The following is a 16,766-nucleotide window of genomic DNA, read 5'->3' as shown; positions in this document are numbered from 1 at the left end:
ACCTACTAAAGACTGCAATCCTAAACCCTCTGAAAACACAATCCTCTACATACCTTGGTTTGAATATATTGGAACTTCGTTGTATGCATAGGATTGTGTTGCGCAATCCTGTGCTCACTTAAGCCCCACAAAAGTCAATGGGACTTACTTTTTTGAGTAGACATGTATAGGATTGCAGTATAAACATTCTCTCAAGTGCCTAAAACCGCTTGCAGGTTGTTTTTCTTTTTTTTTTAAAAAAAAAACCAAATTATTTTTTTCCTCAATTCCTAAAGAAAAATATGCAAAAGTTTTTTGTTTGTTTGTTTGTTTGTTTTTAACAGAGTAGCTGCCTTGTACCAACTGATAGATTCACATTTTCCAAAGGAATGATAACAACCTTGAATAATACCTTTGATCTTTACCAGAGTTTACTTCTGTTGGCTGGGCGTTACCATCTGGCCAGTTATGCTCCAACAGGTGTGCATTGCATTTCATGCATTTCATTAGGAACCAGCTTTTAAGTCCCGACCATTTACAGTGCAAACATCTGCAGAGAGTGAGATCCCATGCAAAGACACATTCCCTACATGTGTTCATGGTGTCTGCATGGGGACCAGGAGAGAGGCTAATTGGTACATGTGATGTTGGAAGTGTGTACAGTCATACCTCGTGTTGCGTTAGGTTCATGTCGCGTCTTTTCGGCTTGTGAACACGGCAAACCCGGAAGTCTATACTTCAGGGTTTCGCCGCATGCGCAGAAGAGTTCTACGTGCTTCGCACATGCGCAGAAGCACTCTATCATTCTCTGCGCTTGCACAGAAGCGCCGCTCTAGTTGTGGACTTTTCGGGGTGCAAACGGCACCCCGGAATGGATCGTGTCTGCAACTAGAGGTACCACTGTAGTTGCTTGCACACTGTCAATTTGTGAGTAAAATGTCTGAATAGGGCTGACGAGTGACTTCAAATCTAGATTAAAAACATTAAAATTTACGGTATTTACAGAATGCAATATGTTTCAACTATGTATGCAAAAACCCAAGGATTTACCCAAATGCGCGTCTTCTGCCCTTTTTTTTTCTTGAAAAGCATGTGTACTTCACATTGAAATATCACTTCCAGGATTCAAGCCAAAGGGTGGTATTCAATTGTGTTTTACTCAGAGTAGACACATTAGAATTGGTGGATAAGTCTTCATTTCAGTTGATCCTGTTTTAAGATAAAGTTGGTAGGAAGCTGCTGCAATCTGATGAGGAGGGTAAACTAGCAGAAATGGATTTCTTTTGTACAGAACTCCATTAGCAAGTCACTTTGCACTTTCCTGAGACTATCACCAAGATGGTTCTGTAACAGTGGAATGGGCCTAGGTCACCTGCGGCTTTCAGAGAATACTGTGATAATAGTAGAATAGTGCCTTACTGAGAATAGTAGAGAGTTAGAAGAGAATCTGTGGCCTTTTAAATGTTACTAGACTAGAACTCCCATCATTGTTTACCGTTGGCCATGGTCTTAACACCTGGAGGGCCACAGGTTCTTCTACCTTTGAGTTTTTTTCATCTAAACACCTGCTGTCTCTATTCACTTTACAGGAATGCCACCCAAGCCCAGTAGGCCCGGGTGTATCTGAAATTACGCTAAGCTGAAGGCAGCTGGCAAACTGTGAAGAGTTTGATCTGTTTTCCTTTTCTCACACTTACATAAAGAAAGACTCCTGCTGGAGTTCCTTCACACTTTACAGTTTTAAATGCGCACTTAAAACATCCTAGGTGCACAGCTAGAAACATTAATGGAAGAAGCATGTTTGCAGACACAAATGTTGTACTCCTCAGGGAGCTTTGATTGGCTGTGGCTCCAGGGAAAGTGTCTGTTGTGGTTGTTGTTGCTTAGTCATTTAGTCGTGTCCGACTCTTTGTGACCCCATGGACCAGAGCACGCCAGGCACTCCTGTCTTCCACAGCCTCCCGCAGTTTGGTCAAACTCACGTTGGTAGCTTCGAGAACACTGTCCAACCATCTCGTCCTCTGTTGTCCCCTTCTCCTTGTGCCCACAATCTTTCCCAACATCAGGGTCTTTTCCAGGGAGTCTTCTCTTCTCATGAGGTGGCCAAAGTATTGGAGCCTCAGCTTCAGGATCTGTCCTTCCAGTGAGCACTCAGGGCTGATTTCCTTAAGAATGGATAGGTTTGATCTTCTTGCAGTCCATGGGACTCTCAAGAGTCTCCTCCAGCACCATAATTCAAAAGCATCAATTCTTCGGCGACCGGCCTTCTTTATGGTCCAGCTCTCACTTCCGTACATCACTACTGGGAAAACCATGGCTTTAACTATACGGACTTTGTTGGCAAGGTGATGTCTCTGCTTTTTAAGATGCTGTCTAGGTTTGTCATTGCTTTTCTCCCAAGGAGCAGACGTCTTTTAATTTCGTGGCTGGTGTCACCATCTGCAGTGATCATGGAGCCCAAGAAAGTAAAATCTCTCACTGCCTCCATTTCTTCCCCTTCTATTTGCCAGGACGTGATGGGCCCAGTGGCCATGATCTTCGTTTTTTTGATGTTGAGCTTCAAACCATATTTTGTGTCTGTAGTTGGTGGCAAATCTGGGTTTGCCGCGGTATAATATGCAAATACACCTGAAACTACATAATGTGTGAAATAGCTCTTAGTTAAATGATACTAAGAGAAAGGGCAAACTAAGCACATTATGTAATGCAAGTAATTACTTTAGTTGGAAGCTGCCTTTTCAACATGTTTGCACAAAACTGCAGAAAGTTGAGCAGGAAGAACGGAGCAGGATATATTGCACACACCTGGTTTTTCTTTATAAATCCCTAAAGTGGAGAGGCCAAGATTTATCAGGTCTGTTTCAAAGCTTCTCCTCATAGAACGCGCACAGTTAGGTAGTTGATGGTGTGGTGACAGGGAGCAGCATAAAGCATCTATTTTTCTGCTATGGAGACTTGCCATGAGCCATGCTCAGTTTGAATGATCAGCCTAGTCCTATGGGTGAAAAAGCTCAACAGCTTGATGCATCTCTCCTAGATAAGCTGGTGTCCTTCTGTATTTCTAGAATAGCTGCAGGTTTGTCCAAAGTGCTTAGGGATTATGGGGAAATGGTTGGTACTTAATTGAATTAATTGAAATGGACTCACAGAGGTTGAAGAAAAAGGTTGACACCGAATATGAAACTTAAATCTAAAAATTCCGTCTTCAAAGGGTCCTGTGTGAGGTGCAGGGTAGAGAGGGTGGTGGGAGGCTGGGGGAAACTTCAGGTGAGAGCTGGTAGGATTCACTCTTCTGTGTGTGGAATAAAGGTTAAGATTTAATTTGGATGGAGGGCTCCGTAATTTCCTTTCCTTCTATTCTCTTCTTCTTTCCTTCTTTCATTCCTTTCCTTCTTTCTGCTTTTTTCTAATTTTCTTTTCTAGATTAGTGTGATTCCCTCCCCCCAATTTTTTAAAATTAATTTTCACAAAATTATAAATGAACAAAACAAACAAACATAAATCATAATCTTATTAAAAATTATACTTATTAACATTGTTAAGTGACTTCCTCACTTCCCCTTGGTTGAATTTCCATGCATATCCATTTTAGATTAGTGTGATTTTTATCATGTTTTATGTTGAAAACGTTTAATAAAACTTGGTGTGTTTTTTCAAAAATGCCATCTTCGGCTCCTCTTAAGTTTTAATGAACCATTATTATTTAAATGCATTTCAGCTCTTCCTTTTTATTTTGTACCTGTTTAATACAGTGCAGTTACATTTTAACTTTGATGAAACACTAGAGGACCCTACTGTGCATTTACAGACACTTCAAAGTCCAATTTTAACATGTGTGGCTAAGTTACATAAGCACATAAGGGGAGCCTTTTGGATCAGGCCAATGGCCCATCTAGTCCAGCATCCTATGCTCACAGAGGTCAACCAAGATACCTGTGGGAAGCCTGCAAGCAGGACCTGAGTGCAACAACACTCTGCCCACCAGTGGTTCCCCATAACTGGTATTCAGAGGCTGGGACGCGGGTGGTGCTGTGGTCTAAACCACTGAGACTCTTGGACTTGCCAATCGGAAGGTCAGCAGTTCGAATCCCCACAACAGGATGAGCTCCAGTTGCTCTGTCCCAGCTCCTGCCAACCTAACAGTTCGAAAGCATACCGACACAAATAAATAAATAGGTACCACTGCGGTGGGAAGGTAAAGGTGTTTCTGTGCACTCTGGCACTCATCACGGTGTCCCGTTGCACCAGAAGCGGTTAAGTCATTCTGGCCACATGACCCGGAAAGCTGTCTGTGGACAAACGGCAGCTCCCTCGGCCTGAAAGCGAGATGAGCGCCGCAACCCCATAGTCACCTTTGACTGGACTTAACCATCCAGGGGTCTTTTACCTTTTATTCAGAGTCAGACTGCTTCTAACAGTGAAGGGATATAGCTCTCTCTTGATAGCTGCGGCCTCTGCGGATATTTATAATCCTCTTTTAAAACCATCCAAGTCGGTGGCCGTCATTGCCTCGTGTGGGAGCAAGTGCCATACTTTTAACTATGTGCTTCATGAATAACTTCCTTTTATCCGTCCTAAATCTCCCAGCATTCAGCTTCATTGGAGGTCTAGTGTTATTATCCGGGTTTGACCAGATGATCTCACAATTCTAGATTGTATTAGAGAATCTAATAGATTACTACACCCACCATGCATGTGTGCATGAAGTGTATAGAGTCCACCACAGAAGTCTGCATGCTAGGTACCTATTCCTCCCTAGCCAAATCAGCAACAGAAGCTAAATATCCCCAAGTACAGTGGTACCTCCGGTTAAGTACTTAATTCGTTCCAGAGGTGCGTTCTTAACCTGAAATGTTCTTAACCTGAAGCACCACTTTAGCTAATGGGGCCTCCTGCTGCCGCTGCACTGCCACTGCACAATTTCTTTTCTCATCCTGAAGCAAAGTTCTTAACCTGAGGTAATATTTCTGGGTTAGCGGAGTCTGTAACCTGAAGCGTATGTAACCCAAAGTACCACTGTATTGTGTTGCCTGTTCTCATTTTGTATGCTGCTTAAGGTAGATATTTGGCAGAAAGTGGGGTTAGAAGTTTTATAAACAAGTGTGTTTCTCGTGTAGAATATGATAACCCAGCAGTTTTTCTTCTGTATTTTCCTGTGTGTGTGTGTGTGTGTGTGTGGTTTTCAGATTAAAGTTTTACAATCACATAGCTAACATGCAACATAAAAACAGATTCCAAAGAACCTCCTGGACTTCCCTCCTTCCCTTGGTGGGTCCTATTGTTAATCATTTCCTCCTGCATCTTTTTTTGATAATCCAAATATTTTATATCTCCGTTACGTCCAAAATTCACCACTAAGTGTAATTCCAATAACACAAGTGTTATTCCAATCCTACAATGATTTTTAAGATAAATTATAAATTTTCCCCATTCCTTATTACAATTTTGGTCTTCCTGATTTCTGATTCTTCTGGTCATTTTTGCCATTTTAGCATAATCCATCAACTTAATCTGCCATTCTTTTCTGGTAGGGACTTTATCTTCTTTCCATCTCTGGGCCAATAACATCTGTGCAGCCGTGGTCGCATACATAAATAGTCTTTTCTGCTCCCTTGGGATTTCGGTGCCTAGGATTCCTAAAATAAAGGCTTTGGGGTGTGTGTTTTTTAATAAAAAGTTATTTTAAACATTTTTTCAACTCATGTATCATTTTTCTTCTGTATGTTCATACCTGGTGTTACTAGCTGGTGTGGGTGTCATTGATTCTAGTGTAGCTTACACCAAAGTTTATGGGATTGTAGTTAAATAAGGTTTACTCAGAGTAGATCCATTGAAAGTAATAGACCTAAGTTAGTTGTGTCTATTTATTTCAAAGTGTCTACTCTGAGCAGGACTAGCATTGGACAGAGCCCATTGGCTCAGAGATTGATGCTCAACTTCAGAGATAACATATAAAATCAGACTTTTAAAAAGCTGTAAGTTCAAATAAAAATAAGCACGTAGCGAGCACAGTAATTTATCTTGCCTTTCTGAGGTTCCCAGTGGCATACTACGGAACAGCTGTCCCACCTCCTTGATTGTAATAGAATGTAGTGTTTTGTTTTAAAAGTATATATCTGGATCTCAAAATTAATTACTTCAGTGTTTCCAACTGGATAAATGATTAAGAACCAATTGTGAAATTACACTCTGAAATGAAACACTCAGGGCTTGTTAATGCTTTTCTTGGCATGAGGAAAGGACATATAGGTCTCTAATATTAAATGGTGTTTCAAAAGGGCGAGTTAGCACTTTGTTTGCCAAATGGACTTTCAAAAGCCGTCTTTGGTTACAAAGCTTGACTGTCTTTGTGTAAATCATGGAGCGGCTACAGTAAAATAGCTTTGTTCGAAAAGATAATCTCTGGCAGGCAGCATCAAAGGTTTGAAATTCTGGAAAGGGTGAAAAGAAATCCCTGCTTTTACACTGATTTATCCTGTAGGTCAGCAGCACCTCTGTGAAATTTGCCTGGGAATTATGGGATATTTGCTGTGTTGGGGGGGACCCCCACCCTTTCACTGAATCAAAAGTTTTCTGCTTTTTAAAATTATTTTTATTTAACAATGAAAAAGAAGAAGACGACATGCCTATAATCCAGCAGGTGGGATATGAGAGTGAAGTTACTGCTTTTAGGGAGTTTTACTGCAATTTGGAGCATTGGTTTTTATAGTATCTAAATTTATGAGTTCATATTTTTATGGTATAGTCTCATGACACATTCACTGTGCTCCATCATGCCCTGTTCCCCGTGTTGCTGTTCTTGATTTACAACTCGTGTGACTATGAATCATTCTCCTGGAAGGTCCCTTAATCCCTTGATAAACCTAAATAATGTGTAGTGTTTTTAATTTATGAGCTGAGCCATCTTATACCCAGAAGAAGGAGCATTTGCCTAAAACTTGGGTCAGCGATCAGTGGATTTAGATATGTCTCATCTAAGTGCTATATAACACTGCGCACTCACAGGATTGTATATGTGACCTGCACATGGAAGGAACAAAGTGTAGTCTCTTTCTAAAATGCATTTATTACATACTACATTTATTTCCAACCTTCCTTCCATGTTGGACCACAGGACATCATACATAAGAGTTCCCTGTCCGTTTCCTGCCCAGACCCAGACCCAGTTTAAACTTTAGCAGCATTGCTGCAGTATGTGCCTTCAGGAGATAATCTAAGCTCCTGCCATCTAGTTTTCTGTGTAGACGGCTTTTTGGTTTGTATGGGGAAACATTTATTTTTGTTTGTTTGACCCATTTTATACGCTGCTTAACACCGTAGTCTCTAAGCTGTGCATTCAGTGAGGTTTCAAAACAGATGCAGAAGATGAAATAAGTTTTAATTCACCATAAAATTGTGTGAACCCTACTCCTGCCAACCTAGCAGTTCGAAAGCACATCAAAGTGCAAGTAGATAAATAGGTATTGCTCTGGCGGGAAGGTAAACAGCGTTTCCATGCGCTGCTCTGGTTCGCCAGAAGCGGCTTAGTCACACTGGCCACATGACCCGGAAGCTGTACGCCGGCTCCCTCAGCCAATAAAGCGAGATGAGCGCCGCAACCCCAGAGTCGGCCACGACTGGACCTAATAGTCAGGGGTCCTTTACCTTTACCTTTACTTAGCAGAGTGAAATGGCACAGCGGTTTAAGTCAAATGTTGCCCCGCCTCTCAAGAGCCAGGGCTGTGTAGTGGTTAAAGTGTTGGAGGACCATGGTTCGAATTCCAACTCAGCCATGAAGCTCACAGGGTGTCCCTTGGGCCAGCTACTCACTCTTGGTCCTTCCTACCTTACAGGATTGTTGTAAGGTTAAGATGGGGATGGCGAGGAAAGGTGGGGCGTCAATGTCATAACTATTCAATCAAAGCCAATGTATTCATGATTTACGTACTTAAGTCATCAAAACCATTATAATTAAAACCCAGTTCTTAGGGAGAACTAGGTGTCAGAGGACAAAAGGTGTTGTTTTTTGAGCAGAGTAAAAACCAGCAGTGAGGAGAGGAAGCGAAAGTACTCACTGATAGCTTGCAGCATCTTCAAGTCTTTTTTTTATTTTAAGATGTTGGTGCCACTATATGTTAGAGCCCAAAGAGGCCTTCTGTCAGGGTGGTTTTCTTCTTCTGAAATGAACATATTTATTATTTTATAGTGGATGCCTTGAAGGGCAGGAGAGCCCCCTTTGTTCCTTGTAGGCTGTCCAAGGCCTATTTTTGTTTGTAGTGGCTAAATGCGAGTTGATGGAAAGCTCTTATGCCCTCGTTTGTCTTTCACAGGGTGAATTGAAGATATAGTCTCCCAGCTGAACTACTATGAGGTCAGAAGCCTTGCTGCTATATTTCACACTTCTACACTTTGCTGGGGCTGATTTCCCAGAAGATCCTGAACCAATCAGTATTTCGCATGGCAACTGTGAGTATGAAAGGCAGGGAAACTGCGCTTAGATTTCTTGTCCCCCCAAGTTTCAAGTCATGGCTTATTGGTCAGTGAGATCTAAATTTGTGAGTACTACGCTCTTGTTTCCTGCTGTGTTTCCCAGATCCTCCAAGTGTCCCTATTTTCCAGCAACATTCCCAGATTTACAGACGCCATCCAGGCTTTTTTTTATTTGGTCCCAAAATGTCCCGCTCTTCCTTAGGACATCCCTATTTTCATCGGAATAATGTTGGCGGGTATGGAGTTATCCGACCCCCGAGCCATCTGAAGGCAGCCCTGTATAGGGAAGCTTTTTAATGTTTACTGTTTTATTTTGTGCTTATATATGTTGGAAGCCGCCCAGAGTGGCTGGGGCAACCCAGTCAAATGGTGGGGAATAAATAATAACATTATTATTATCACAGTCGTACCTTGGATCTCAAATGCCTTGGCTTCCGAACAAATCAGCTCCCGAACGATCGAAACCCGCAAGTGAGTGTTCTGGTTTTCGAACAATTTTCGGAAGCCAAACATCCAGCGCAGCTTCCGATTGACTGCAGAAGCTTCCTGCAGCCAATCAGAAGCCGCGTGTTGGTTTCCAAATGTTTTAGAAGTCGAACGGACTTCTGGAACGGATTCTGTTCAACTTCCAAGGTACGACTGTTGTTGTTGTTGTTATTATTATTATTATTGAATGGTGTGTCCCTATTTTCACTGGAGAAAATTTTGGAGGGTTTTCACTTCCGCATCCTAACACTATCCTTTTGCTACAAACCAGTAAATAAAAACTTGCTTTGTTGTAGTCTTTGAATGCAAGAGAGCGAGTTCCCACACCTGCTTTTGGTCATATCTCAACCCACTGTCCTCTTCAACCTGGTACCTCTTTTCTTCAACAACAAAATGCCACTTTTCATGAAACGGCTCAACCAACAATCTGTGAAATAATATTTCTATGAACGTCCTTTCAGTAGTGCTCAAACCAGAATTAGCCACGTCTTAGTATGAGCAATTAGATGTACCACAGACAAATCCTTAACAAGATAACCAAATTCTGGGGGAAACACACCATTTAGCACAGAAATGATGATGCATATGCTAAATTGCTGTGTGTGCGCGCATGCGTACTCCATTTTTGCAGTTTTAATGTAAAACAGAATTTAGAAAGAAATAGTTTCCATTCTAGACCAGCTCTTAGTGGCAGCCTGCCTGGAAGCAGATTAGCATAATATTCTCTTGCCCATCAGGATTTAGATGTGTAAATGAGGAAACCTTTCACAGTATCTGGCTGTACAATGCCAGTCAAAAGTGGTTCTAGTAAAAAATTCCCTTTTAGTTTCTACAGTGTACTGAAGTGCTTTGAGCCACATCACCAAATCTATAACTTGTAGTATTTGAGCAATATTAGCTCCATCCAAATGGGATAACGAATGGGGAGCCAAAAGTCTTCATTGCTTTGATAAACCTAAACTAATGGAAGAAAAGATACGAGGAGAATCCAGGGAACATGGAAGCCTATATTTGTTTCTTCTTGGCTACATACTTACAAACTGTACACTCAACCAGTTCTGAAGAAACAGTTGCAGTCTAAAGCCAAGGAGGTCCAAAATTAGGCTATTTTTTTGCCAAAATGCAAGAACTGCATAATTTGCACATGAAGTTAAGTTTCCACTCTAGAGTTATACTTGTTGATCATCAGTTTCACATCTCTGTACTACAGTGTATGTTTATGTAGCTGTTTTTAAATCTCCTGTTGGGTTACCTGGAACAATCAAACCCACCAATCAGACTTAGCCTTTGGTACCATCTGGGTGTGTCTCAAACTGCCAGATAATATAAATTTCTCTCAGTGCTACCCCTGTAACTGAACAATGGATTCAGCATTCAAGACAATTAGGATGTAGTGGGTTTCTACCTTCACTGTTTGTCAAAATTATAGGTAAGTGGATTAGAGGTATAATCTAGCTATGGCAATAGGCCAAAATGCTGACACCTTCGTCCTAGAGTCCATTAAAATCACTATGGCTTATTTCCTGGAAGATATATTTAGGTTTACAATATAATTTCATTTTCATGGTGTAATTGACAGTGTCCGCTTCCCAAATTAGAATCGGAAATAACAATTCTTTTGTCATATTGTCTGGTCATCCTGACATATTTCATAGCAGAGGAATGGGCGCACATACATCCATACATCCACTCAGTTATAACATGCCAGGCAGACAATCCACATGGAGGTAGACTCCACAAAAGAAAAAAAAAGATTTTACAAACTAGGTTCCATGTGAAGTGCCTGCACTGCATTTTATTTTATTTTATTTTATTTATTTTTATATATTTTTTGCGACAGAGGACACAGGAAACTCTTCAGTCATGTAAAGAGGTCACCAGCCCAGTAAGGGACTTTATAACACAATTTGAGAATCCCTGATTTTGATGGTGTTTGGGTTCATCCAGTGGTCCACACATTCTTTTTGCCAATTAATTTTTATTAATTTTTTGAATTTATAACACCTCAATGCCAAATTAAAACTAATTTGATATTTCTTCTTTTTTCAAAAACTGGCTTTCCACTCTCTCTCTCAGATATTTCCATTTCTTCCCCTTTTGCATGCTGCTTATTTTACAGATTTGACATCCTTTTTTTTAAGCAAATTCCTCAATCCTCAGCTGTCCCTTTACCAACTCCTGCATATAGCTAAAACAAAATTATATCAAATAACAACAAGGTTATATATTAATTTAAAGGTTATAGTTATTTAAATCTTTCATTCTTCTTTCTAACTTGCATGCAACTACATTTTCAATCTCCGGTAGTTTCCATTCTCTGCCTGCTTGTGCAATCAGCGTTAGTGGTCCACACATTTTGACTGCCTTAGTAGCCATCTAGAATGTGTGATCACTGCCAATACTGCACTGCTTTGTGGGATGGAAGGGATTTTACTTGACATCATGCTGAGCTGCATGGGCATTCAGAAGCAGGGGAGATTTATCTGCTTCCAAAGCAAAGTGCAACTTAAGGGAAGAGACCCTGCCTTTCTAACAAGTTCTGGGACACAGGAGAAGGGGGTCCCAGTGAGGTCCCAAACAACATTAAATTAAGTCAAATCTCTAGCCCATTTCTCTCTGCCTTGGGGCAGGAACTTACCAGAGCAAAAGGCACTGTGACCAGTGGCAACCTAGAGGATGTATTTGTGAAGCTCTGGATGCTTTCTGTACTGTACTTCAGAATTTATATTTCAAGGGCAAGAAACTAAACTGACTAAACAAAGAGCTACCAGATTGCTAGAGAGTTTGCTCAATCCCCTGAACCGCATCACTCACACCGGCCTCATTTATCTCTGCATTTGCTATTATGGATTAGTGGCAGTCATCACAGCAGCGCAGTGCGGCTTGTGCATCTCCCTCACCCCCCAGAAGATGGTATTTTTTTCTATAGTATAATCACTGAAAGATGTGTGAAATTAGCAGTTGATTAGAGTATTATGGTTTTCAAGTCGGCTCCTTCCCATAAAAGTCTCGCTAGTCCATTCTGAAGCCGCCATCTCTGATGCTTCAGAATAAAATTAGGTAAAATAAGAGAATGCAATCTACTTTCCATAAACAACCTCATAAGACTGTCTGCGAAGAAAATAAAAAGCAGATGCTTTTGTAGATGCAAAGCTCAATTAATGGCTCCCCTCTGTTCCTAAAAATAAGCACAATTAGAATGTTACCCTCATCATGTGGGCAGCCCGTAGATCTGCCAGTTTGGTATCTTTCAGTACTTTGTTATAATCACTAGACAGCGTGGCTACTGCTGTAATTGCTGGCCTTCTATAAAACATTGTTATGCTGTTGGATCGTCTTTGGCAAGCAGAATCCAGCTATTTAAAACTGCAAAGAGTGAATATAAACCCAGGTGTAAATGTTGGATTGCCTATTAATTGGATTGCAATTAAATGCTCTTCTGGGGGGGGGATAATAATTTTTAAAATTGTGAAGAGTACAACATCCCTTTTGTGACAACAAAGAAGCCGATCCTGTTGAGCAGGAATATTTGTTGTGTGGATGATTAACCCTATATGCCAAGAGAAAAAAATTGGGGCAGGAATTCTGGTTCCTGCATTTGAGGATAGACCATCTGAACGACTGTTTATATGCTTTCACTGAGTGTCTCTCGACTTTTCTTCTTTCAACTCCTCTCTGTTTCTTACAGATACAAAACAGTATCCGGTGTTTGTGGGTCACAAGCCAGGACATAACGCCCCACAGAGGCACAAACTGGACGTCCAGTTGCTCATGATAATGGACAGAACCCTCTACATTGCTGCTAGGTCAGTCCTTGTTCTTTTCTCTTCCGAACTCTTCTCAACCACACAGAACTCTTCTTTTAGGTTTATTTCATAGCTCAAAGTGAGAGTGACATGAGAAGGCCTTCCACAACTGTGTGAATTGTCCATTGCAAATGAATCACTCTATACAATCAGTTTCAAACCTTGTTTTTTGCAAGCTTACCTCCAACTCAGGAATCGTCGTAGCTGTTTCTCCCTGCTGATGTTTCACTCTAGACTGTAATACAGTCATGGGGAAAAGAAAGCGCACCCTCTTTGAAATCTATGGTTTTACATATTGGGACATAATAACAATCATCTGTTCTTTATCAGGACTTAAAATTAGGTAAATACAACCTCAGATGAACCACAACAAATGACATATTGCACTGTGTCAAATGATTACTATTCTGTCCTGATATGTAAAACCACAGAACTCAAAGACGGTGCACTTTATTTTCCCCATGATTGTATGTACCACAACCTCACGCATAGATACAGGAAAAATTTCCCATCGGCACCAGATATTCATGTGGGCAAACCCTAGAGGTTTGCAACATCCGTATCATTGGGAGTCACCATGTGAGAAGCTCTTCTGTATGGTGCAGTGGGGAAATGATAGCTCTCCACAGGGAAGTGTCTACCTCGGGGGTCATGTAAGTTAGAGACTTCCTCCATCATACCCTATCGGTAGACAAAAGACTAAAGAAGGGCCACAGATCTAGATATCTATGAATGCCAGCTACTGGGAACCACAAATGGGAAAGGGCTACTGTGTTCGTGTCTTGCTTGTGGGCTCCTGATAGGGACCTGGTTGGCCTCTGTGGGAACAGCATGGTCTTTGGTCTGAACCAGCAGGGATCTCCATACATTCTGAAAGATAAGCCCTTCATATCGATGGAACCCACTCACTAGGCCCAGCCTTGAGCAGTAGACCCAATATTATTGGTGCATGGTCTAATGGGTAGGGGGGGAAGCAAAAGAAAAGGGTATGTTTATATTTAAATTGAACTTTGTAGCACATAGAAACATGGAAGTCATCAATAGATGAACCATAGTCTTCATAGGGAAAGAAGGTTCCTTCAACAACAACGAAAATGGCAGTTATGTGGGAGGCAACAAATGACTTGGCTGGCCTCCATCCCTCCTCAACGTTTCCCTTTGGATTTTTAAAAAAACGCAGCCTCAAGGGCTTGGTACCCCAGTTGGAATTTATTTGTATTCCAAGAGTTGTGTTATATGTCCAGTTAGGGCTTAATGCTGTAAAGTCCTGCTGGCTGATGCCTTCAGCATTTTTTACCAGAGCAATTCATAATGTACAGTAGCTGTTCCGCACTTGGGAATATTGGAATCATTATGTTTTTAAAAGAGTTTTTGATTTAAAGTACACAACTAATTGCCTGTTTTGGAGAATAAACAAGAATAATCCATGTTGCATGAGTACATATTTGAATCAGAATAAAAAATTAATGTCATTGGGATACTAAGCATATTTTATAGTAAAGCAAAGAGACCAGGAGAGAGAACGGAGGGGGAAAGATGTGTTTACACTTCATTTCTTTCAAAGGATTTGGCAAGTTTAATGTTAATTATTATTATGGGACCTAGCTGCTGAGCCAGCTTCCTTCTTTGTGGTCTTTTTGGAAGCAGTAGTGAGCAAAGTTTTAAAGCTCTTAGTAGAAAAGTCACAATTAAGGGCAAGGTCTTATTTAGCAGCACGAAGTCCAACGGGGGCTTGTGGTGCAGGTTGGGCGTCTTGCTTTAGTAGGAGCCAATTTTTGAAAGTATCAACTTATTAGCACTCTTGCTCTGTGTACCAGTTGAGTTGTGGGAGTTGGCCCGAAGTGTTCTCTCAAATTCTTGAGTGCCTGCATAAGGTCTAGTTTACGTGACCATCTGGACAAGTGGCAAGCACTTCAAATAGCTGTGTTCATTGGCTTTCTGCCCAAGGGGAGCTGCTTGGGCATAGGCTTCTCAGCATATGTGTAGCATTTCATGGCTAATCCGCACTGGGGTTGCATGGAAACACCCCATGCATATTTTCCTCCTGTGACCAGTTTACCATGGACAAGGGAGGCAAATGATTTCAATAGGGTTTTTAGCAGCCAATGAATACCCCAAAGTCATGTGAACTGGCATTGGTGGATAGCAATGAAGATTGCTACCTCTTTGAGAATGCTAAACATTTGCCCGTTGGGATATGTTAATGCAGACTTGATTACACAAAAATTTAAAAGGGCTTTCTAATTAGAAACAAGTTGGGCCAACTTACAGTTAGTCAGGTGGCAACTTCAGATGCAATTAGCAAATTAGTTACTCCAGAGCAGTCCTGTTAGAAACTATAGGCGTAGCCCACAACTTCAGTAAGTTGCTTCAAGGATGTTGTCATGGTCAAGGCCTGCAAGTGTGTGTGTGTGTGTGTGTGTGTGTGTGTGTGTGTGTTTATTTGCGCATTCTTATCCCATTTTCCTCCAAGGAGCTCTGGCTGGCATACACAGCTGTTCCCCTCTCCATTTTATCTTCACGGCATGCTGTTATGCCATAGTTTATCAGGAGAAGTCTTGAAAATGGATAGTAGTGATAATGGCAAGGAGGCTGTGGGCCTACTCAGGGAGGGAACCCCACAGAGACTATGATGTCCACAGGCCTTCCAAAATCTGGAGCCTTCATTGCATTACAATGTTATCTTTCTCTGCTCCAAAGATATGCAAAAACTATTTTATTCCAAATGTCACTTAAAAGTTTCTTGCTGTGCTAGGAATCTGTGTGACAAGTAAAAATTCAGAGCCTACATCACTTTTATATTTAGGTGAAAACCTGGAAAGTGAATAATTTAATCATAATGCAGAGTCACTACCATGAAATAGTACAAGGAGATTGTTCCTTGGCTCTTGGCTTTTGAGCTGTGGGGCTTCACAAGGCCCCATAAGCATCTCCTATGCTATACATCTATATTGGGAACTGTCATCTGGGCATTTGGTACATAGTATGTTGATACCCAGGGACGCGGGTGGCGCTGTGGGTTAAACAACAGAGCCTAGGACTTGCCGATCAGAAGGTCGGCAGTTTGAATCCCCACAACGGGGTGAGCTCCCGTTGCTCGGTCCCTGCTCCTGCTAACCTAGCAGTTCAAAAGCACGTCAAAGTGCAAATAGATAAATAGGTACTACTCCGGCGGGAAGGTAAACGGCGTTTCCCTGTGCTGCTCTGGTTCGCCAGAAGTGGCTTAGTCATGCTGGCCACATGACCCGGAAGCTGTACGCCGGCTCCCTCAGCCAGTAAAGCGAGATGAGTGTCGCAACCCCAGAGTCGGCCACAACTGGACCTAATGGTCAGGGGTCCCTTTACCTTTTTTATGTTGATACCCAGCTCTATCTCCCCTTTTCATTGACATCAGGAGAGGCCATGAAGGTGCTGCATAGGTGTCTGGGGCCAGTGATGAACTGGATGGGGACCAGTTAACTGAGTCTGAAACCCAGTAAAATGGAAGTGCTGCAAATGGGTGATTCCTGTGCCAAGGAATTAGGTATAGAATCTGTTCTGAGAGGGATTGTACTCCTACTGAAGGAACAGGTCATAGTGTGCGAATGCTCTGGAATTCCAGGCTTCTCACTGGCTTCTGTGGCTAGCAGTACTTTTGCGCAGCTTAGGCTGGTTTGCCAGCTAAGGCCATTTTTAGACTGGGATAGCCTGGCCTCATTAGTTCTATGTTCTAGTGATCTCCCACTTTGACTTCTGTAACGTGTTCTACATGGAGCTGTCCTTGGAGGTAGTCCAGAGACTGCAGCTAGTGCAGCTGCTAAGTTGGTAAGTGGGGCAGCCTGATAGGACCACGTGTTACTGGTTCCAAAAGCACTGGTGGTTGCCAGGTGTTAGCACTGCCATAAAAAGCCCTAAATGGCTTGGAACCCAAGATCCTAAAAGAGATGTCTTCCCCAGCACCAACTATCTCAGACCCTATGATCTGGCGCTAAGGTCAGGGGCTTCCCAGTTGGTGTTGTCCCATGACCACCTTTTAAGTGGTCTTTG

General features: G+C 41.8%; 1 protein-coding gene and 1 long non-coding RNA gene across 8 annotated transcripts in view; both read left to right on the top strand.

The window, feature by feature from the left end:
- The window catches only part of LOC308458451, a 262,354-nt gene that overhangs the window by 112,227 nt on the left and 133,361 nt on the right, over positions 1-16,766 (top strand). The gene's annotated exons all lie outside the window — the stretch shown is intronic.
- Positions 1-16,766, top strand: part of SEMA6A (semaphorin 6A) — a 185,397-nt gene that overhangs the window by 89,067 nt on the left and 79,564 nt on the right. For all 7 annotated transcript variants that reach the window (XM_080972396.1, XM_080972394.1, XM_080972390.1 and 4 more), the window contains exons 2-3: positions 8,289-8,424; positions 12,623-12,740. In XM_080972396.1, the coding sequence (XP_080828522.1) occupies positions 8,325-8,424; positions 12,623-12,740 (218 nt within the window). In that variant the 5' untranslated portion in view covers positions 8,289-8,324. The remainder of the gene's footprint in view (positions 1-8,288; positions 8,425-12,622; positions 12,741-16,766) is intronic.

The sequence above is a fragment of the Podarcis pityusensis genome (assembly GCF_964106645.2).
Source record: "Podarcis pityusensis genome assembly, chromosome: 11".
Taxonomy (NCBI): Eukaryota; Metazoa; Chordata; class Lepidosauria; order Squamata; family Lacertidae; genus Podarcis; species Podarcis pityusensis.
Note: the sequence above shows the minus strand (reverse complement) of the source record. Positions and strands in the feature narration are given on the sequence as shown.